General features: G+C 40.3%; 1 protein-coding gene and 1 long non-coding RNA gene across 2 annotated transcripts; both read right to left on the bottom strand.

Moving 5' to 3' along the window:
• Positions 1–20,810: 20,810 nt before the first annotated feature.
• On the bottom strand, positions 20,811–21,633 carry LOC131247214 (uncharacterized). The gene is made up of 2 exons (XR_009171569.1): positions 21,507–21,633; positions 20,811–21,088 (listed from the first exon to the last, which is right to left on the bottom strand). It is a non-coding gene; the product is annotated as an uncharacterized LOC131247214 (long non-coding RNA).
• A 251-nt stretch (positions 21,634–21,884) lies between these two features.
• Positions 21,885–22,478, bottom strand: LOC131246934 (serine/threonine-protein kinase PEPKR2-like). Its single transcript, XM_058247397.1, has one exon. It carries the CDS (start codon positions 22,476–22,478, stop codon positions 21,885–21,887), a length of 594 nt encoding a protein of 197 aa, XP_058103380.1.
• Between the last annotated feature and the right edge of the window lie 916 nt (positions 22,479–23,394).

Raw genomic sequence — 23,394 nt, 5'->3', positions numbered from 1 at the left:
GATAATGAAAGAGATTTAGTGCCTCACTGGAAGAGTCGCTGCGCTCAGTCGATTCATCTCCAAAGCCATAGATAAGTGTCTCCCTTTCTTTCAATAGCTGAAGGGTCACAAAACGGTGGAGTGGACTTCGGACTGTGAGCAGGCTTTCAAGCAGCCAAAGCAATATCTAGGGTCGCCCCCATTATTGTCCAAACCAGAGGAAGGGGAACCTCTGTTCCTTTACTTGGCGATTTCAGCATCAGCTGTCAACTCGACTCTTATCAGAGCATTGGTCCAAGCGGAAATGAGGTATTCGAGCATGGAAAAGCTTGCCTTAGCTCTGGTCATATCCGCGTGACGACTACGCACATACTTCCAGGCATATTCCATCATCGTCATCACTGATTCACGACTTTGACAAGTGCTCCAGAAGCTTAAGGTATCCGGACGCTTGATAAAGTGGGCTGTTGAACTCGAAGAATTCGATATACAGTACTGGCCAAAGACTGCTATTAAGGGCCAGGCAGTGGCCGACTTTATAGCAGAGTTCACTACTCAAGATGGTGAACTCGGAGGATCCGATCCAAATACACCTACAAGCTCAGTGACGAGCCCTGCCATTCTCCAAGTTCCTTCGCCCTCTGAGGATGTCGGAGTGGAGATGAGAAAGATTGATAAATGGACCTTATTTGTAGATGGGTCGTCCAACTTGAAACGAGGAGGAACGAGAATTGTTCTGGTCGCACTAGATACGACAACCATTCAGTGCGCTATAAGGCTCGGCTTCCGAGCGTCGAACAATAAAGCTGAGTATGAAGCCTTGCTGGCTGGGCTCAGGTTAGCAGTTAACCTAGGAGTCTAGTTCATCGATGTTCGGTGTGATTCTCAACTTGTTGTAAACCAGGTGTCATTAGAGTACGATGCCAAGGAAGCTAGGATGATAACCTACCTGGGCTAGGTACGAAAGATCATAGAGAAATTCAAAGAGTGTATCATAAGTCAAATATCGAGAGCTGAAAATTCATGGGCTGACGTCCTCACAAAGCTAGCCTTGGCAACTGAAGGAAATATCCCGAGGATATTCCTGGTGGAAATCCTAGATAAGCCGAGCATCGATCGTACCGACTAAGGAACCGTCCACCCGGTACAGACAACTACGAGCTGGATGGATCCTATAGTCAGGTACCTTATGGATGAGAAGGTTCCTGAAGATAAATTGGAGGCTCGGTGTCTGAGGTTCAAAGCAGCGCGATACACAGTTGTAGGAGATACTTTGTACAAAAAAGGGTACTCTCAGTTATATCTAAGATGTTTACGATCCGATGAGGCAAAATACGTGATCCGGGAGATACACTAAGGGATTTGCAGGAATTACTCTGGCCGTCGAGCCCTGACGCAGAAGATTATCCGTCAAGGATACTTTTGGCCGATGATTTAAGAAGACTTCAAAGATTTTATTCGAAAATGTGATAAATGCCAGAGATTTACTATTGTCCCGAGGCAACCGGTGGAAGAACTAACCTCCATGAGTAGAGCGTGGTCGTTTGCTCAATGGGGGATCAACATCATTGGGCCCCTGCCCTAGGGTAAAGGACAGACTAAATATGCGATCGTAGCGGTGGATTATTTCACCAAATGGGTAGAGGCCAAGCCTGTTGTAGAGATCACCGAACAGAAAATAACGAATTTCGTCTGGAAGAACGTTATTTGTCGGTTCAATATCCCGCATACCATTGTGTCTGACAAAGGAAAGCAGTTCGATAATGACAGATTCAGGGGTATGTGCCAAAGGCTTGACATCATCAACGCCTACTCATTACCTCGTCACCCTCAGTCTAATGGCCAAGTGGAGGCTGTGAATAAAATCATCAAGAATTACCTCAAGACTAAGTTGGAGAAGGCTAAGGGTAATTGGGTCGAGGAACTCTCGTTCGTTCTGTGGGCGTACAGGACTACAACTCGATCAGCTACATGAGAGACCCCATTCTCCCTTTCATACGGTGCGGAGGCCGTCATCCCCGTCGAAATAGGACTTCCCACTGCTCGAGTGTGAACCTATCAAGATGAGCAGAATGCCGAGCAAATTGCAAGGTTGAGCTTCCAAGTTCTTCTATAAAGCTTTGACATCAACTTGAAATCCAGAAGAAGCCATTACACACCTCACCCGATCACTTCAATCGGATCCTTGTTAACAAGCGACCAGGATCGACTTGACTGCGGGCTCGGATTGTAAGGATCGGTTCGGGCGAAGGAGTGTCCTATAATTACGCTTAAGAATCAACTCCAGTAATACATGTCTGGAGCAACATCCGGCGCACGATCTTAGGGTAATGACCAACATCAGCGCGTGCGCCATTCTCGCTCAACGGCAAGAATCGTGCCGAGAATGATGGACACGTTCATCTCAAGAGAAAGGTATAAATATGAGACATATCTATAGAAACAGGTACGCAAAATCTCTCACCCAAACCCCCACCTACATTACCTAGACCCAGATTCCTAGCCTAACTTTGGCATTGGAGGGTCCTCAGCTCTATCCAGGGTCTTCTTTGTCTTCTTCCTGTGCAGGCATGTAGGGCTCAGCGCAAGTGTTTGGAGCTCAGAGGGGGTCAGCCAGATTTCTGCATCAACAATTTTCATTAAAATTTTCATAAAATGACAAAAAGCCTACCTAAGTAAGAAAATTAAAAACATAGTTGGATGGAAAACATATTATATGCATCCTGCCCCATGCAGACGACCAGAGAGGGGATGTGTGGGGCCACCGTGATATATGGGTTTTATCCACACTTTACAAGTCATTTTAGCATCCAAGGAGGAGCTGTGTAGGACCACCATGATATATATATATATATATATATATATATATATATATATATATATATATATATGGTTTAGCCATGCCATCCATCCATTTTTACAAATTATTTTAGGGTATAAAATGAGGTAGATCAAAGGCTCAAGTGGACCACACCGAGGGAAGAGTGGTAATAATGACTGTTAAAACTTCATAGGAGCCACTATGATGTTAATTTTCCATCAACTTGTTCACGAAGTCATATGGTGATGGATGAAGGGTAAAAACAAATTTCAACTTTATCCAATACTACTATTGTCTTCTAAAAATTTTCAACCTTAGCTGTTTAATCCCCAATGTATGGTCCACTTAAGCCTTTTAACTTAGTCATTTTTCGGCATTTTCAGCATGTATCCTAAACTGATTGGAAAAATGGATGGATAGTGTGGATAAAACTCATACGGCATTGTGGGCCCTATAGAGCCAGCAATACTCAACCTCTTTCAGCTAAATGTAATGATCATTGACGAGGTATAATAATATAAGGTGTAATTATATAAGAATAACTTAAAATATGAAAAAATATCTTAAAGTTTTTCTCTAAGGTAGGTTGCATAGGAATTGGTACCCGTTGGTGCTATGTGGGCCACTCATGATGTATGTGTTTTATCCATGCCTTCCGTCCATTTTTTGAGAACATTTTAAGGCTCGCCTCCAAAAATGAGCCAAATCCAATTTAAGGTGTACCGCACCATAGGAAAGAATGGTGACTGAATACGCACCATTAAAGACTTCAGGGCGCACTATGATATTTATTTTTCATCCAACATGTTGATTAGGTCATACAAATTTAGGTGAAGGGAAAACACAGGTACAACTTCATCCAGAACTTTTTTGGCCCCAATTTATTTATTTATTATTATTATTATTTTTTATGGTTAGCATTGAATTGCCACTATTTTTTATGGTATGGTTAATATGAGATTTGAATGTATGTGTCAGTTTTGTCTCATGCCATAAGATGATCTAGCAAAATAGATGAACAGTGTGGATAAAACAAATACATCAAAGTGGGGCACACAGGGCACCGCATGCATAATGCAAACCACCGTATTCAAGTTATGGCCTGTTTGGCCGGCTGGATTAGATGGGCTTAGGTGGGATGGAATTGCATCTGTCCTGTGCCAATTCCACTCTAGGTGTTGGAAGAGTAGAAAAGCTTGGGAGTAGGCTAGATGGAATCGTATCGGTCCCGTGCTAATATCACTCAATGTTAGCAAGTTTTGTAGGTCCCACTATGATGTGTGGGCTATATCCACACCGTCCACCCATTTTTTGAGATCATTTTAGAGCATGGGCCAAAAATCTAGGTAGATCTAAAGCTCAAGTGGACCCCACCATAGAAAGCAATGGGGATTGAATACTTACCGTTGAAAACTTCTTTGGGGCTACATAAGTTTTGGATCTACCTCTTTTTTAGGCCCATGTCATAAAATGAGGTTACAAAACAAATGAACGGTTTAGATATAACACATGTGTTATTGTCAATAGTTTCCAATGATGATGGGTATATCCTTTCAATGTACCACCGTATTACAAACAAAAAAGGGAATTAAGCTTATCCCACGATAACAGGGAACAATCCCTGATATGGGTAATAATGATGTTTTATGAATCCCATCCCACCTAATACCGTGGGATCGGTCCGGCCAAACATGCCCTTGAAGGCTCTGTTCGGGCGCAGGTTAAAGGATTTCCATACTAAGTACACCCTAGCATCACCCAACACTATGTGACCCTTGTCATAGGACCCAACTTGATGCATGTATTACATATCTATGTCATTCATCTGTTTTCCAAGAGTTCTTTCAGAGCATGAACTAAAAAATTAATCAGATCTAAGGACCATAACATATAACATAGGAAATATTGCTAATTAAACCTTGCCATTAAAAACTTCACAAGGCCCACTATAATGCCTACCATAATGTTTGTTTGCCATCCAACCTCTTGATGAGGACGCAGACATGGACGAATGGTGAAAACAAATATCAACTTGATCCAAAACTTTGGTAGCTCACTAGAAGTTTTTAATGGTGGACATTCAATCACCAATGTTTCATGCAGTGTGGGCTCCACATGATGTATGTGTTTTATTCACACGGCTAATCCATTTTACTTGGATGAAAAATAAACATTATGGTGGGCCTTAAGAAGATTTTAATGGTGGGCATTCAATCACCAATATTTCCTATGGTATGGTCCACCTTAGATTTGGATCTATCTCATTTTTTTGGGCTCATGCCCTAAAATCATCTGGAAGAATGGATGGACAAGATGATACAACACATACGCCAGGGGTGGGTCTACGTAACACCAACTGGTAGCTGCCTCCTAACGTAATCTGCCAAAAAAAAATCCCTAATTACATTTAGTTCCGTTATTAATTTTGTATGCATCCTCATTAATTGGTGGGCACTTTTGTCATTAAAAAAAATATATAACAGAAATAAAAGCAAACTAATAAAGGTACCCCTTTAACAACAACTTAGTAACTTAATTAATGAGGTATCTTAACGAACACATAATTTAAAAACATATCTAGATGTAAATGCAATATTAATAAGCTACTAATTTATTAAAATCCAAATAAAAGAAGATGAATGGCTAGGATAAAGCATATACATCGTGATGGGCGGTGCAGAGTCTTCTCAGGCACGTGGTGGTAATGACCTTGAGGATAAATGCACCAGCCCTGGAAAAACAACAAATCCAGGAAGGGCACTATGGTCTTTAAGGTAGAAAGCCATACATTACGCTGGCGGAGTATGAACATCCACATCACTCGACCAGAGCATGACCACCTCAAACCAAGGTACATTACTGCTGACTGTAATGTACGATAATCCAAATGTCCAAATATTCAGGCCCACTATGCTAGATCAGAGGATCGGTGCAATCCGCCTTCGGGTTGCCAACAAACAGACGGTTGAGTGAAAATTAGGTTTGGGTAAAAAAAAAAAAGAAACAGAAAAAAAGAAACATTTTCACTGGCACGAGACCAGGATCTTCCAATCGATTTGCTTTGTGAGCATCCACATAGTGGGCCAACGACTTGAACGATTTGGATGTGGTACATGGATGCACGTGTACCATAGCTATGAGAGTGCGTACGGATACCCACACTCTACCAGCGTATCATAACGGTATTTCAGTCAGTACAGAAATAAGCGGCTCAAGCAACCAGCTAGCTAATATAGGCCACGATTGGCCAGAGCCAAGAAGAGCATGCAAAAGAACGCCCTTCCCTGCTGCGAAAGCTCCTGGCCACGTGGAACGCGTCAGAACCGATTACCAAAACTACGAAAACCGCCCCTGCCAGCGCTGGGCCCCGCCTCCCATGAGTTGAATTTCGGCGCACGAGTACCGTGTGGGCCCGCTCGTAATCGAGCGTGAGAAGGCAGGCGCGGCGCTGTCAGCCTTGTGGCACAGGACGCGGTTTGGCTAACGACGCTGCCACTAGCGAGGTGGCGAGTCGTTGGTGCTATGTGGGCCCACCATGATGTATGTGTTTTATCGCCGCCGTCCATCCAAAATTTTTAGACCATTTTAGGACATGATCCAAAAAATGTTGTGGATCCAAATCTAAACTGAACCACACCACGAGAAAACAACGGTGAGTGAATGCCCAGGGCCCACCGTAATGTTTATTTTGCATCCAGCCTGTTAAGTAGCTCACATATATCAGCTCCATCAGCAACTTTTGTGGCCTCCAAGAAGTTTTTAATGGTGGGTGTTCAATCACCAGTTTCATCTAATGTGGTCGACTGGATATTTGGATCTGTCTCATGTTTGGCATCAGGACGTAAAATATTTTTTAAAAATAGATGAACGGAGGGATAAAACATGGTGGGTCCACGGAGCACTGTTCAGTAGCCACCTCGCTATTGGCATCGCCACTAGGCAATCCGCGTCCGGGACGTGCGAGCATCACGTGACCGCGGACCCCACCGTGCGATTTCCGGTACATGGCCCCACGTGCACGAGGATAAGCGAGGCCGGTCAGCGGAAAACTCCACCGGACGGGCGAGTTTTGGTCTGCGGCCGCTTTCCAGCTCGGGCCTTGCGCGATAACGGCATGGATTGCGGTAGGGTGGGGACCACGCCATCTGTCAGCGGTGGAGGTGGGCCACATGCTGACCGATATGCTTGCCATCCACGAGGCAGAGCAGTGGAGAAAAAGCGGAAAAGAGCAAAGGGGTATACAATATTACGGAAATGCCCTTCTGTTTATGCGAAACAGGCGAGAAGCTTCGGAGAACAACGAATCTCTGAGCATTAGTCTCTTTTGACGAAAATTCTTTTAATATTTCGAATACCGAACAAAGGTGCTACGTGCTGCGCGCTAGGCAGAAGTTCGGAACGGATTCCCCTGCAACACCTGTTTTACCCGCCGCGTACAGCAATCAAGATCCCGGTCCACTGTGCAAGTGAATTCTACTCCGTCCCTCACGATCGTTGATCTGACGCCCTGTCGACAAATCATACTGAGACATAACTCGTGGGGCCTCATGTAGGCCCCACCACAGGTAGCAATGAGATGGAACAACAGCCGTTACGTTTGTGTGTGGCCACCATGTGTCTTTCTTCAAACCCGTTCACCAAGTGTGACCTACGGGGATGTGTTGGCTCTATTTTTGGTTTTGGTTTTGGTTTTAGTCATGTGTGGTATGTTGGTGGGTGTGCCATAATCAATTGTGGGGCTTAATTCAAATCGAACGGCTTGACCCCATGCATTAATATAGATGGACACTAATGCTTTGAATGTGATTGTATATGACCGGGCTTGAGAAGATTGGTCATCTGTTCAACCAATTACAAGATAATTCTAGGATAATTAAACAATTGTTGAAGAGTGATGCTCTTCCTTCAAAGATGGATTGCACTTGGTCTTCTATAAGAAATGACTTCTGTAAGTAAAAACAGTCAAATTAAAGGAAAATACTTATGGTAGATCACAAAAAATAACTTTAAAATAACTATATGAAAGATGAATTGATTACATTAATATTGAAAATAATCCATTGCAAAAATATAAACTTAGATTACAACTAAAGATTATTATTACAGATTACTGCTACTCTTAGGATATAACTAAGATATGAAAAATAATTTGGTTGGTTTAATGTGAGACAACTTGCTTTATTGAATTATTCCATTATTTATAAATATTTGTTGTGGCTTTTTTTTAGGTGTTTCTTCATTTATTTGATGGTTATCGCAACTGAAGCGTTGCCACAACAGTTTTATTGATCCTTTTTTTTTCTTCTCTTTTTCTTCTTGATACACGTCCCTCTAACTTTTCATGAAAAGTGCTTTAAATATCTCTAAAGATCTTTCATAAGTTATATATTTCCCGTGCAATGACATGTGTCTTTTTTCTAATTGGCTATCTGAAGAAAGATCAGGAATATGGTACAATGCACTGAATATATAAAAGTAGCTTAATCCAAACTTCAGGTGGGCCACATTGAGCACAATCTCACATTGTTATCATCTGTGCACTTTTGTAAATATGAGGTTCTCACCTAATAGACAGAGTGGATTTTCACAAATATATCATGGTGGCCCCCCATGTCTTAAGAGTTTTACGCGCCGCGTGAAAACATGCATCAATTCTCGTATAGTTCTAGGGATCTCTCTGCTCGCAGTCCACATGACAAACATGTGTATTGCTCGTGAATGACATATGTATAAGCGATGATCAAAAGGCCAGGTAATTGGACATTGGTAGCCATTCGATCGGTGGTGGCCTGCAAAAGGAATGGTTAGGAAAACTTTCCTCGTTTAGCTAAAAACTCATTGTATTGGATGATCGGATTCTTCCGATCACTAATAATCTTAGCTGACAACTCATCTACAATGATGGAGAACCAGATTATGTTTTGATGACCGCACATGTTTGCCTCATGTCAAGTCAGGAGAGAGATGCATGAAACTTCTGTTAAGCAAGCTTCATAATTAAGATGAGAGGTTAGAGTTCTTTTGGTAGCTTACATTTGATTAACATAGAATTCATGTGAAATGAATTCACTAGTTGTATTTGCAAACTTGTAATTGGAATCTAGCGGAATCAGGTAATGATAATGGCCGTAAAAGTCACTTTCTCTAAGAGCTCGAGCTTTTAGATAAAACGATTGTTTAATATGATATTAGAGCGAAAGGTCTTGTGTTCGAATTCCGGAAGTAGCAAATATGATACCAAAATATATTTTTCCATGGGGGGCTGTTTATGGTGTGAGTTGTGTATCCCTTCACCTTTACCTAGTACATTCTCATACATTGATACACAATTCTCTAATGGCTCGAGCTTTTAGAGAAAGTTGTTGTTTTACAATGGGAATCACTAAATTCTGTTTGTCAACAGAGAGAGAGAGAGAGAGAGAGAGAGAGAGAGAGAGAGAGAGAACCGTTACTTGCGAATTTGCGGTAATTAGAATTAAGTGAAATCACACACTTTTGCTGTGGAAAGAACGAATTTTAATTCACAGCAAAATAGACTCCTCCCAAACGCACCAATTACTGTCGATTCACGCTTCCAAACAACCCCTTATTACGTTTCATTTGTAATTGGTACACAGACGTTACCAATTTCTCACATTAGAGTTTCTCACTTATATATTCTTAGGGCATGCTTGCTAATTTTGAGTTTGAATATGAAATCCGAATCTAAAGTCAGAATTTGAAGCTAGAAAATTAGTTGTGAATCTAGAACAATCTGCTTGTTAAGAAACATTTGAATTATTAGAAATAACCTGTAACTAATTGTGATTGAATCCCCACCATTTAAAACTTAATGGATTCCACCGGAATGTTTATTTGGCATCCAAACTGTTAATAAGGTCAAAAAGACCAAGATAAAAAGACGACACAAATATCATCTTAATCCAAAGCTTTTGTAGCCTACAAATTTTTTTAATGGTCATTTGTCACTGTTTCTTATACTATGGTAATTTGATATTTGGATCTGCTTTGGATCATGTCCAAGAATGAGCTTTCAATAAGAATGAACAACATGGATGTATTCACATACAAAAGGGTGGGATGCAGATTTCTAGCTAAAAGGTTTCTAGGAAGTTCTCGTGCTATGATGCTAGGTGGGGCCCATTGTGATGTTATTTAAAAATCCACCCGTCTATCCATTTTGTGAGCTAGTTTTAGGATACACCATAAAAAATGAGGCAGATCCAAAACTCAAGTGGCCACACAAGAGGGAAAATTAGATAAAGAAATGTTTACCATTGAAACCTTTGTGGGCTCCACCTTATGTTTATATGTCATCCAAACTGTTTTTAACGTCATTACCACCTGAATGAAGTTATTCTTGAAAAAACTTGGGCAGAAACAAAAATTTGGTGGCCATATTACTGTTTCAAGGATGGTCACTATTTTGGATCCACTTGACAAAACTTGTGGACAAAAAACCTTCCTCCCGTGTGGCCAGTTGAGTTTTGGATCCGCTCCATTCTTTGTATAAAAAATGTATGAATGGGATGAATTTCTCACCAACATCTCACGATGGGCTTTACCTAACATTTAACGCAGAAAGTTCATGCAAAAGGGTGTGGCATAAAATCTGCGTCCCCCAAGAGAGACCCTGGATCCACTGACCTAGGTGGACCCTGACTGTAGGGCTCACAGTGATGTGTGCACCTTAAATCCACACCATCCAACCATTTTGAAAGTTCATTTTAGAGCATTATCCAAAAAATAAATTTGACACAAATTTTAGGTGGACCACATCATAGGAAACAGTCACGATTTAATTATCACCATTAAAAACTTCATGGATTCCACTGGGATGTTTATTTGCCATCCAACATATTGATAAGGTCACAAACACCTAGATGAAGAGACCACACAAATATCATCTTGATCCAAAGCTTTTGTGACCCCACGGGAAGTTTTTGATGGTCAATCACCACTTTCTGTACAATGGTCCATCTGGAATTTGAAGGTACTTCATTTTTTGGGTTATGCCTTAAAATGAGCTTTCAATATGGATGGACGGTGTGGATGTAGTCACATATATCACAGTGCGCCCCACAGTCAAGGGTCCCATCCATCTTGGTGGTTCGGGGTCTCACCTCATCCGCTTCCCAAATCGGACATCGGTTTTGTGAGCTCATTTTAAGGCCAGAGATCAAAAGTTAGCAGGATCCAAGATCCAAGTGGGCCGCACCAAAGGAAAATGTGGGCAGGGAAATTCCTACAGTTGAAACCTCCCTAGAGCCTACAGTGATGTTTATATGCCATCTAAACCATTCATAACGTCATTCCTACTGAGATGAACTGAAAACACAAATATTAGGCTAATTCAAAACTGATGTGGCCCCACGAATATTTCAACTGTGTACGTTCAATCCTAATGTTTTCGGCCCACTTAGTGTATTGGGTCGGTTCATTTTTTTCCTTACGTCCTCAAATGAGCTAACAAAACAGGAACCTCGTGCGGAAGGGTTTAGCAGGAAATCCACGTCCTCCCAAATGGAGTTTATCTTCCGTATTATCCCAAACCAGTCTAGCCATAGACGAATGATCCTGTCAAAGGGCATGCCTACCTCGATGTATATGTTTTATCCAGATAGTTCATCCATTTTTTTCATATTATTTACGAAATCCATTTTTTTCATATTATTTACGAAATAAGACGAAAAAAAAGAAAAAAGATATAACGTTGAAGTGGGCCACACTACATGAAACTGTGAGAATCCGGCGCATACCATTGAAAACTTCACAGGACCACAAAAGTCTTTGATGAAGTTGATTTTTGCATTTTCCCTTTATATAGGTTTGTATGACCTTATGAAGAGGTTAAATGACAAATAAGCTTTACAGTGGACCATAAGAAGGTTTTAATGGTAATGGTTTTATTCCCACTGTGACGTGGCCAACTTTAGCTTTGGATGTGCCTATTTTTTGAGATCATGTTCTAGAATGACATAGAAAAGTCAATGGACGGTGTGTATTTAATATACAAGTCATGGTAAGACCGAAAAAGCGTGACATGTCATGTGTTATGACAAAAGATAGTATATTTGTCATGTAAGACAATTTTAGTTTTATTTATTTATTTATTATAAAGTCTGCAGAGTGCATTTTGCGTGCAAGTGACTAACCAATGATTTTTAATCGTTAATTTACATGAACGATGTTTGGATGGCTATGATCATCGTATTAAAGTAATTATAGTGATGCAATTGATAATCTAATTATTTTGGGATATCATTTGTGGGCCATGTGTATTGGACATAAGCCAGTGGGGCCCACTAGTGATCAATCATGAGTGGTTCCCATAGTTCTGTCATGAGATAGGTTTTAAATTCAAGTTTGAATAAGATGAGGAGATAAGGATAAGATCGGATAACTCTTGGTCTCATCCAAACTCCCATCCCTTCCTATAAATATGATGAGCCTCTCTCGTGAAAAATTCATTAAGTATAATTCGGGGCCATTTATACCATTGAATCAGAAGGGTGAATAGACCCATCTGCTCCGGTAATAAATAGGCGGGCCACTGGATCTAAAGCGTTAATCTTCGACTTCGTGAAGGTTTCATATTGTGTAGACCATGAGATCTTGAGGGCTCACACTTCTGTACTTCCTATCAATGTGTCCAATAAATTAATAATCTACCGACACACATGATACACATGCAACTCTTGGAATGATTTTAGATATAATCCAAACTTTCATCACTGATTTCAACTGCCTGTTTGATGGGATTTGAAACCCACGGTGGTTTTATAGTGCCAAACAACTAAAATCCCCCCAAATCCATGCTGCCAAACGACCCCTAATCATAACTATGATTGAATGGCCCTAGAAATTGACGTGTAAACTTGAATATGAGCCGTTGAACAAGGATCAGAGTTGACGGCCAGATTTATCCATTTGGCATAAGTTTATGAAAATAGCATGGGACAGTGCACGGAACATGGATAGTTCTGGTCATCAGACCATTTATTTCCACATGCGGCCACAGTGGAAGTGACGTATGCTGGTGATGCAGGGATGCAGATTAGATGAGACCTAGGCCTCACCCAAGACGGTGCAGCCCTTACCGTTGGGCCCACCTTCATGTGGGTATTCTGTATCCACCTCTTCCATCTGTTTTTCTATATCATTTCAGGGAAATTTTGAAGAAGATCCAATTATCAGGTGGACCATAGTTTAGGAAATAGTGTTAATGGTCAATCAACATCGTTTCCTAGAGTATGGTCCAATTAGTAATTGGATCTTCTTCATTTTTTGGATCGTGCCCTAAAATGATCTGGAAAAACAGATCGACAAGGTGGATACAGAATACACACATCAAGGTAGGCCCATGGTAAGGGCCCTACCGTCTTGGGTGAGGCGGGGTCTTGATCCAGGTTGTTTATTTATTCTCTATCATGATGGATCGGCAATGCATGGCAATCACACGCCTGAGAATACCCAAGGGAAGAGGATTGCCCGCTGACAACCAGGACCGATGTGGTGAGATTTGGTTGGGCCAGTTGATAGCGGGGTGAGTACTGATTACTTTCAAACGTTCTTTGCGTGTGTTCCTTTCTTTTTTTCTGACAAGTGCCCCAATCAAATTCTGCCACATTGGATATCCAGGGAGGCAATCCGATCCTTATCCAAGCCGCCGAGTGGACTCCTGCTTAATCTCGGCTGTTGGTCAGACTTTCTCCTAACCACGTAACTGTATTTCCTTAAAAGTAATCTAATCTATGGTTAGGATTTGACTAACTAGTGTAACCCATCCATGGGTCCAAAAAATGACCGCTCCGGATCTGATATACCTAGGCCAAGTTTAATGAGATCGAATGTTTGATGTTTCGTTCAGCAACATCACCTTTTCTTTCTAGATCTTGGAAGACATCGCTTTGGCTAAGTCTTGGGGCGGTAATAGTCCGGGTTTGGCAGTCAGGCTAAGCCACGGCTCAGCCCAAGACTTAAGCCTCAAAGCCTGGGCCTAGCTCAAGCCCATCATAACGTTGCACTACCTAGTAATGTATGTATGCTTTTGGAAAAAACTTATTGGGCTCTACCTCCATTTTTCCAGCTCATTCAGGGCATGATCCCATAAATAAGGCAGATCCAAATCTCAAGTGAACTATACCATAGGAGAAAGCGGTGATTGAATGACCACCATTAAAAACTTCTTATGAGCTACCTTTTTATTTTTTATTTACTGATTTTTGTGCTTTCCCTTCGTCTAGGTTGGTGTGGCCTAATTAACAGGTTGGATGGCAAATAAACATTTCAGTGATCCTTATGAAGCTTTTAACGGTGGGAATTCAATTATCACTTTTTTCCTTTGGTGTGGTTCACTTGAGATTTAGATTTGCCTGATTTTTATCCTCATGCTTTAATATAAGCTGGCAAAATAGATGGATAATATGGATAAAATGCATACATCATGGTGGGCCTTACAGGTGCTTTTTCAGTAGCACATAGTGGGGAGGTCGGTGCTTTGTGCTACAGTAATTGGGTTGTGCGGGGCTAAAATGACTTGAAGCCCAAGCTTGAGCAGAAAATTAATCGGGCCAAGGTCAAGCCTAGCCCAGTGCCAACACGCCATCGGATCCAAACCCGGCCTGGGATGGACTCATCGGTTCAGGCAGGCTACCCGGCCCCTGCCCACCCTTATCTAAGTCTACGCTAATCTCTCCACAGGTACCTCTACACGCGGCTACAGGTTCCAACCAGGCACATTTGTGGGACACCAAAGCGTGCTTCGGATGGGCCCCACCATGATGCATGTGTCGTATCCACACCATCCATTCATTTTTCCAGCTTATTTTAGGGCGTGAACAACAAAATGAGGTAGATCCAAAGCTCAAGTGGACCAGCCAAACCGGTGGCCGGTGTTGGGGTCACCAGCCCAACCTGTCCACCCTTCAGGCCAGTCTGGCGCAAGCTGTATCTGAATCCTGGCAACCTTTTAACAGGTTTGTTTTCGTCCGTGTAAATATGATGCATCTGCAAAGGTTTGATAAATCCACACGCGTGTGGAAGTTCAACACTTCCTCACGCAGGGACACCCCTAATGACTAACCCTACCTTGAATTTGAAAAATGCGTGTGATTGGATGGCTACGATGATCCCATTTTAGTAACCCCTCAAGATTATCCAATTTTACATTATACATGATACTCTTACGAGTCATCCAATAATAATCAATTAAATGAGCTGTTCCATGATCTGAACCGTTCATACTGTGAGCCCCACGGTCGATTGGAGGCCTTTTGCCTGTTGAACGAGGGGTTTTATTTATTTATATATATTTTATCTAACCACTCATCTGCCTTCCATTGAGTAAGCAGTTAGGATTATCCAACCATTGTCCTTTGTATTAAAAGATTGGCGGCACCGTAATAACACTCCTTTTAAAATCGTACAGTATATATAGTTTTTTTTTTTTTTTTTGTCTTTCTTTTTCTACGAGAGGTTTGCTAGCAATGTCAGAGGTGTGTTGAGATGATTGTTCGCCCATTCCTGGCATATCCTCTGTGAACGCGGCCATTGGCTAAGGTGAGGGAAACCGTTGATCTGTTGGGCTATTATAAGCAGAAGCCAGGGCTCAAAAGTGTTGTCCTTTCTCACTAAATTAGCTGTAGCATCAGTTGTGTGCAAATGGATGGTTTGATAAACTTGGGTCCACATACTTTTATACTGATGGGGTCGAGGTAGACTCAGGGAGTTTCAACACAGGTCATGGGTTCGGATACCCATCGTGGCATGAGCGCATGTAGGGTGTAGTGGTTGTGTTAAAAAATTTACATATACATCACACCTCCAACAGTGGTCATGGACTTGAATTTATCAAATGATAGGAATGCTTCAAAAAGACAGTAATCCCCCTCTAACAAAAGGGTAGTCATCCTTAAAAAAAAAAAAATGCAATAATGATAAGTACAATGCCAATAAAAAAAATGACATATTGAAGTAATTTCTTAAAAAATGCATAATTAAAATGAAGTAATTTAAATTAAACTATCCAAGTTGTGATTCATAACTTAGATGAATTTTGAATCATGATGATCTAAGCTTTATTTCAATTAATTAGGGTTGGTCACATGAATCATTTTTCACGATTTTATTTTATTTATTTATTTATTTATTTATTTTTTTTGCACATGCTTATACCATTTTACTCTATCAATGACAAACCCCCAATCTTTTAAAGAAGAAAATTTTAATGGCGTTTCTTTGCTACATGAAGGGGAAAGGAATATAAATGTGATTTGTGTATTGTATTGAGCATGGGAAAATACCCTTGTTAAAAATCATTCAAACTATATTTAGAGAGAGCGTTGTACTAACTTTTTCTAATTAATGCAAATTTTAATCTTTGTTGCACATACCCAAGCCATCTATTTATATTTTCCTATCTTTATATTTACCGTTGTTGCTCTAAATTTCCTCAAATTCATTCATTTCTAATCTAATTTTAGTTGTCCTAATCTTGCCACTCATCTATTTCAATGGCCTCATTTCAGCTGCAGTCACTCCTATATGTTGTTCCATAAACGGTCCAACAACCAATACCATAAAGCATAGATCATCTCATCAATATATTATAAGATTTTCCTTTTAGTTTGATTGGCAAATGATGATGATAATGTCTCTAGATGAACATCTCCACTTCTTCCACCTTGCTTGAATTCCATGGCAATCACTAACTGAAAATTAAACCCACTTAATTGTTGAGGATGCAAATTGCATAGTGGCATAGCTAGCGGCAACATTGCTATTGCTATTGGATGGTACTATGTGGACTCTACGATGATGTATGTTGATGCTAAAATTTGGATCACTCTCCACCGAGCTCTGCGTACTCAGAGCGAATCCTGAGTCCTGCACAAAAGGAAGACAAATGAGACCCTGGCTAGAGTAGGAGACCTTCCATGCCAAAGTCAGGCTAGGAAACTGGGTCGAAGTTTCGTAGAGTAGGTTTAGGGTGCTAGATATTGTGTACCTTTCTCTATTGGAATGTCCTCTATATATACCTTTGGGTTGAAATAAACGTGTCCAATAATCTCGGTACGGTTAACGCCATCACGCGAGAGCTACACGTGTGCTGTTGTCGGCCGTTACCGGGAGATCGTGCCCGGATGACGCTCTAGATATGCGTTACAAGAAGTTAATCCTTTAGTGCAATCTTCGGCCATGTTCTCATCCGAGCCGAGCTCTACTCACAGCTGCCTGAGCTCATGAGTGAACTGCTCTTGGTCAGAATCTATGAGTCGGATGTGTGATGACTTCTAACAAAGAACTTGGAATTGGGTCAGGTCTGACGCTACCTATCCGAAGCTCAGCTCAGACGCTACCGATCCGAGGCTCTGCTTATTAATATCTCTAAGTCAACATCAATAGGGCTCGGTTCAGATTTACCCATAACAATGCATATATTTTATACATGCACAGTCTATCCATTTTGGATAATTATTTTATCATGTAATCTTTAAAAAATGAGGCAGATCCAAATCTCAATTGGATCACACTATAGAACCGCGGTCTTTGAGCACCAACTATTAAAAACTTCCTTGGCCTACTGTAATATTTTATTTTTTTACCATCCAATCTATTGATTAGGTAAAAAAACACCCGGAGGAAGGGAAACACAAATATAAATTTGATCGTAATTTTTGTGGCCCCCTAGAAGTTTTTAATGGTGAGAATTCAATCACTACTTGTTCCTGTGGTGTGGCCAACCTAAGATTTTGATTTGCCTCATTTTTTGGCTCATGCCCTAAAATGAGCTGGAAAAATGGATAAATGGCGTGGATAAAACACATACATCATGATGGGCACACAGAGCAGAGTCTGAGTCACTATTGCTAGTTTCGGTAGGCAATCCGCGTCCAATTACGAGTCTATCAGATTGGTGGACATTTAATGGGCGGTTAAAAATGAAAAATATCTCACAGTTGGTCATGTTTCCACAATCAAGTGTCCATGAATCAGAGGCCAAGATTGTTCAACTAATATAATCTTTGCACTGAGTTAGCAACGGTGGATTCCACAATTTGATTGCTTTAACTTGAGTTAACATATGCCACGTGTACAAGTTGGGAGCGCCTGTGCATCAAGCATCATACGCAGCCTAAGTATCATGTAGCTCCTCTTACTCAATATGTGAAATTCACGACGACCTAACAGCTATGATTGTCCAACCATGAATTTATTATTATTATTTTGGGCCATGGATCATCTGCGTGGTTGTTGGCTCTCCCCCTATTCAGGACCCAACATATGTCTACCCATTGGGGCCCACATGCCAAGATGGTCCAATGTTTAGAACCATCGGTATTCTCTTTACTCTCACAAGTAAACTGCTGTTCCATAATGACACTTCAGTGATGATCCTGACCTCTGACTTCAACTGTAGTTGATTGCGAACCATTGAAAATATACTTTTCATTTTTCATTGTTCTAAATTCATCTACGTAAAGTGATGGTCACAATCATCCATGAGCGTAAGTTTCTTACAGTAGCCCGTGTGCTTGGGTCCAAAACATGGTCAGCTCCAATTATGATTGGACCACTCAGCAAGTGGGCCCCAGTGGGCTACGATACAGACGCTCCATCATGAGTCTCAACAGAGGCAAAGGTGGGGTTTAGTAATTTACTCTCAAAGTCATGAGGGTAGCAGAGTTGAGAAAAATAAAATCGTGATTATTTTATCAATGATACAACAATCTTTGTATTTGAAGTGGGATGCATGATGATGACAATGATCATCATGAATTTATGGTGATGATAGCAGCGCTCGCTGGCCCCCTTTTCCAAGTCAAACAAACAATTAAAGGTGGCCCACCTCAATCACATGATGCCAACCTGCAGATTACTCTTTTCCTTGTGCATTTCCAGGCCTGACCCATGTAATATCCCACTAGGCCTCAGTCGTTCATTGGCTAACCTTCGATCATGGGACTTCTAAGTATCTAATTGATTTGCTTATTGAATAAAAACTGTTGGGAAAATGGGCCATCTCAAAATGAGAATGTGTCCCTCCCTCATTAGGATTGTGTGAAAAAAAAGCTCTGTCAGGCCCACGGCCTTCCGTGATGCGCGTGTCACATCCAATCCGTCCATCATTTCTGGCAGATCATGCGAGAATTTGAGCTAAAAAATTAGGTCGATCCAAAACTCGAGTAAGCCAGGGCACAAAATAGGAAATGGTGAGGATGGATATGCACACCATTGAAACCTTCCTAAGCGCAATGATGTTTTGGATCAGACTGATATTTGGTTTTTACCTACAGCTTGATTTAGAGTGGACTCCAACAGATCTCAGTGTTGAGTGTTCTTATTCCCACTGTTTCATTTGTTGTGGATTACTTAGAGTTTTCTATTAACCTAAGTTTCAAAGTCCCATTCAAAAATGATTTGGTGCAACTGATGGATAAGAGATGTCTCACCAGCATTGACGAAGCTTTTCATTGCAGAAGCGAATAATGTCACTCGTTTTAAAAAAACAGGGATATGATATGGTGGGTGATTTATTTTGGACCCACCAATTATCTCTAACGTGTCGGCTTCATGAGCTTCTACTACAGTACATGCACATGTAGAGTCACTGTAACCAAACCATGGTGGAACCGTTTAAACACTGCACATGGAAAGGTTATGTATAAATCGAGACTTTCTTCTATTGAATTCCATACATTAGTCTTTGGTCTTCACTTTCCTTGTACTAAGCTTCTAGGCCTGGCCTGCTTCCGTTGTACTCGGGCCAGAGTAGTAGGTGTTGGGCTATTGGTGGACATTTAGTGGACGGCCAACGGCGTGTCCGCAAATTAATGGTTATGATTGTTCAACCAATATTGACCTATTTACACAAGTCCTGAAATTTGATTGGCTTAATTAGAGTAAATATATCCCGCCTGTATAACTTTAGCTCCTTCGTACCAAACATCAAACTGCCTAAGTGTCACTTAGGCGATATAAAAGCTTTTCTGCAGCTATATCATTCAGGGTGATAACTATTAATACAGGGTGATACGTTGAACTATGAATTAAACCATCCAAATTGAGGGCCGAAATTTAGATGGTCCACACATAAAATAATACCAATGTTAATGATTTTTGAAACTTGAATCGTGTTATTTGATATTTTGAAACATGTGAAAAATATTTTGAAACTAAATGAACATATTTTTATAAACTCGAGCAATTCTCAAAACATTACAGATTTTAGAAATCCAAGGTATATTAATATAAAGCATAATTTATACATAAACTTTAACACTTGGTAAATATCCTAATCAAATTCAAAGCATTAATTTCTAATTAGAACAATCTTAAACATTGAGTTCCATTGGTGCATAGTGAAGCTTAGACTAACCGAAAGTTTTAGATTTCTACTTTCATGTTAACATTGATAATCTAAAGAACATTTAGGATAACCAAAACCTAAACCAAAACTTGCCTTACAGTTCAACCTTTTACTCATCCAGCTTTTGATTTTTCCATCGATGGCTTTCACACTATTTTAGTCCTTTTAAGGAACTTCGATAGGTAGCCCTTTTCAATGACAACTGTTTTTTAGCTGGGTATTTTCTTTTTTTCTTTTCTTCTCATTGAACATTCATCCAGCTTTTGATTTTTCCATCGATGGCTTTCACACTATTTTAGTTCTTTTAAGGAACTTCAATAGGCAGCCCTTTTCGATGACAACTGTTTTTTAGCTGGGTATTTTTTTTTTCTTTTCTTCTCATTGAACATTCATCCAGCTTTTGATTTTTCCATCGATAACTTTCACACTATTTCAGTGCTTTCAAGAAACTTCGATAGGTAGCCCTTTTCGATGATAATTATTTTTCAATAGCTTTTGATTTTTTCATCGATGGCTTTCACACTATTTTAGTCCTTTCAAGGAACTTCAATAGGTAGTTTTTTACGATGACAACTGTTTTTATAGCTGGGTTTCTTTTTTTCTTCTTCTTCTCATTGAACATGATGGACAAATTCCGTAGGTTTGGTTCCTATCATTCTCAATAATCATCAAGTTAACAATTCAGTATCATACTAAAACTTTTAGAAATGTAAGCTAGGTGTGATATGTGAAATCATGACTCAATCAATGTTTAAAAACTTCTAATTCAAAAATTAAAAACTTCAAATTTAAAATTTAAAATTTACCAGTGTTCTCAAAAGAGACCTCAACATGTATGTGCCTTCAAAGACACAAGCCCAATATTTCCTGGGCTAAGGAGTCAATTACGCTTTCCTCTTCTTGTAACCATGGATGACCTGAAAACATTATAAACAGATAATTTCGAGATTATGAAGATATATAAAAAGAAGAAAAAAAAAATTATAATTCAATAGAAAAGAATCAATAGCTTTGCATGAGGCATGACTCAGGCTCACAAGCATGTTTGTCACATGGGTTTGCACCATCCCTCTTTTGGAGGCTGCTATGCATTTCCCAAAGATCCTGACCATTGATTGGTGTAGTTCAAGACATAAACCATTGCAAATTTTCTTTTCAGTAGACCAAATTCAATTAACAAATAAATGGTCAATATCATGCATGTATTCAGTGTGAGTTTAGAGGGCGACTCATCCATGGAAGGGTGCCCATAGTAGTTTAGATCATTAGAATAGTTATGCCCCAAGGCTGGACAATCATAAAAGATCATCGTCAATTATTAAATAAAAAACTTACTTAGAACTTCTTCTGCAGTTAATCGTTGAGAAACATCCTTGTTCAGCATTTTCTTCACCAGATCTTTTGCAGAATCCGAGACCCACACCCACTTCTCATCATTGAAATCTATCTCTACTGTTCTGATCGCATCAAATACCTCTCGGCAAGACTTCCCGTCGAACGGTTCATGGTGAACCAAAAACTTGTGCAAGATGACACCGACAGCCCATATATCGGATTTCTCTGTAACCCTTCCTAGTAATACCTCTGGGGCCATAAAAAGAGGAGTCCCACCTGCTGCAGATAATTCTTGACCTGTAGTTGAAAAATAATAAAATTCCATTAATTTGAGTTGCCTTTAAACTAAAAAAAATATGCAATCCTCATTCAAGTTTGTTATAGTGAGGGTATATTGTATTTGGTGATTTCAAAGTTACCTTTCAACGTCCTCAGAGCGAAACCAAAGTCTGCAATCTTTAACCTTCCTGACCTATTTCGAAGTATGTTATGCGGCTTGATGTCACCGTGGATGACTCCCGATTCATGGCAATACTTCAACGAGGATACAATCTCCTTTATCACTGCGGAAATCTCTCTCTCTGACTTGAATCTTCTATTATGGAGGTCATCCAACAAGGAACTCCCATCGCACATCTCCATGATTAGATGAAAAGAATTGGCATCCTCGTAGACAGCTAGTAGTGTCACCACACCTGGATGACCAGATAGGTGCTGCATTATTTCTATTTCTTCATGGATGCGATAGGCTACGATCTTCGCCACTGATTTGCAGGCAAAGCAATGCTTCCTGATTCTATCATGACAAACCCGGACAACACCAAAGGTTCCTTTTCCAATCACCCGACCAGCTATTAAATCATCTTCGATCCTTTTCTTGCCTATCTCATCTGCGACGTCGATGTCGACGCAGCCACACCTCCTCTTCAATCCTCTCTTTTCAATAACCTTCTCTCCCTTTTCACTCACCATCTCGATTATCTCCAGAGAAAAATGTCTTCTCGATGTTTCTTGATTCCTCCTCGTGTTTTATCGGTTTCAAACGCGCGGGAAGCGGATTGCGTGCTAACTACGCTTAGCCAACTTAGTAAACTCTATGCCGTCCACCATGATTTATGTTTTTTAATCCACTCCGTCCATCCATTTTACCAGATAATTCTATGACTTCAGCCCAAAAATGAAACATACAAAATACTCAAATGTACCACACTACACGTAACTGTTGAATTGAACATCTGCCGTTGAAAAATTCTTGGGGGCCACGGAAGTTTTGGATCAATCTTATATTTGTTTTTTTTATGTTCATCCATGTCTTTATGATCTTATGAACAGGTTAGATGACAAATAAACATCACCGTGGGGCCTTGCAATGTTTCAACAGCGGAAATCATTGTCCCCACTGTTTCCTTTGGTATGATCCACTTGATCTTTGGATATATTTCAATTTTGGACTCAACCCCTTAAATTAGATGGAAAAACGGATGGACGGAGTTGATAGACCACAGACATTCAAGGTGGACCCAACTGAGTTTACTCAGTATGATAATAGCGTACTGAGTAACTCAGTACAACGGCTACTATTTAAACATTATAGCCGTAGTTTTCATGAGGCTGATATTTAGCTCCCGAAGTTCCCGTCCCTATTATTTCCTAAGGAGGGGGCCCAGTTGAGTCTTGGATCTGCATTGTAATAGCCCTGATTCCGGTAGTTAGTCTTATACACTTGTACATGCATATATATATTTCTAGGAAAAAATAGTAAACATTTAGAAATAGGGAAATTGACCATACTTGAGTGTTTGTGGCCGAAGATTAGGTTATTGATTAGATTTACCTTGTTACCATTAATGGTAGAAGTATTGGATTTCATGGATGAAATTATCTTTAA

This window comes from Magnolia sinica, chromosome 5 (assembly GCF_029962835.1).
Source record: "Magnolia sinica isolate HGM2019 chromosome 5, MsV1, whole genome shotgun sequence".
NCBI classification, from domain to species: Eukaryota; Viridiplantae; Streptophyta; class Magnoliopsida; order Magnoliales; family Magnoliaceae; genus Magnolia; species Magnolia sinica.
This window is presented reverse-complemented; position numbering and strand designations above follow the sequence as displayed.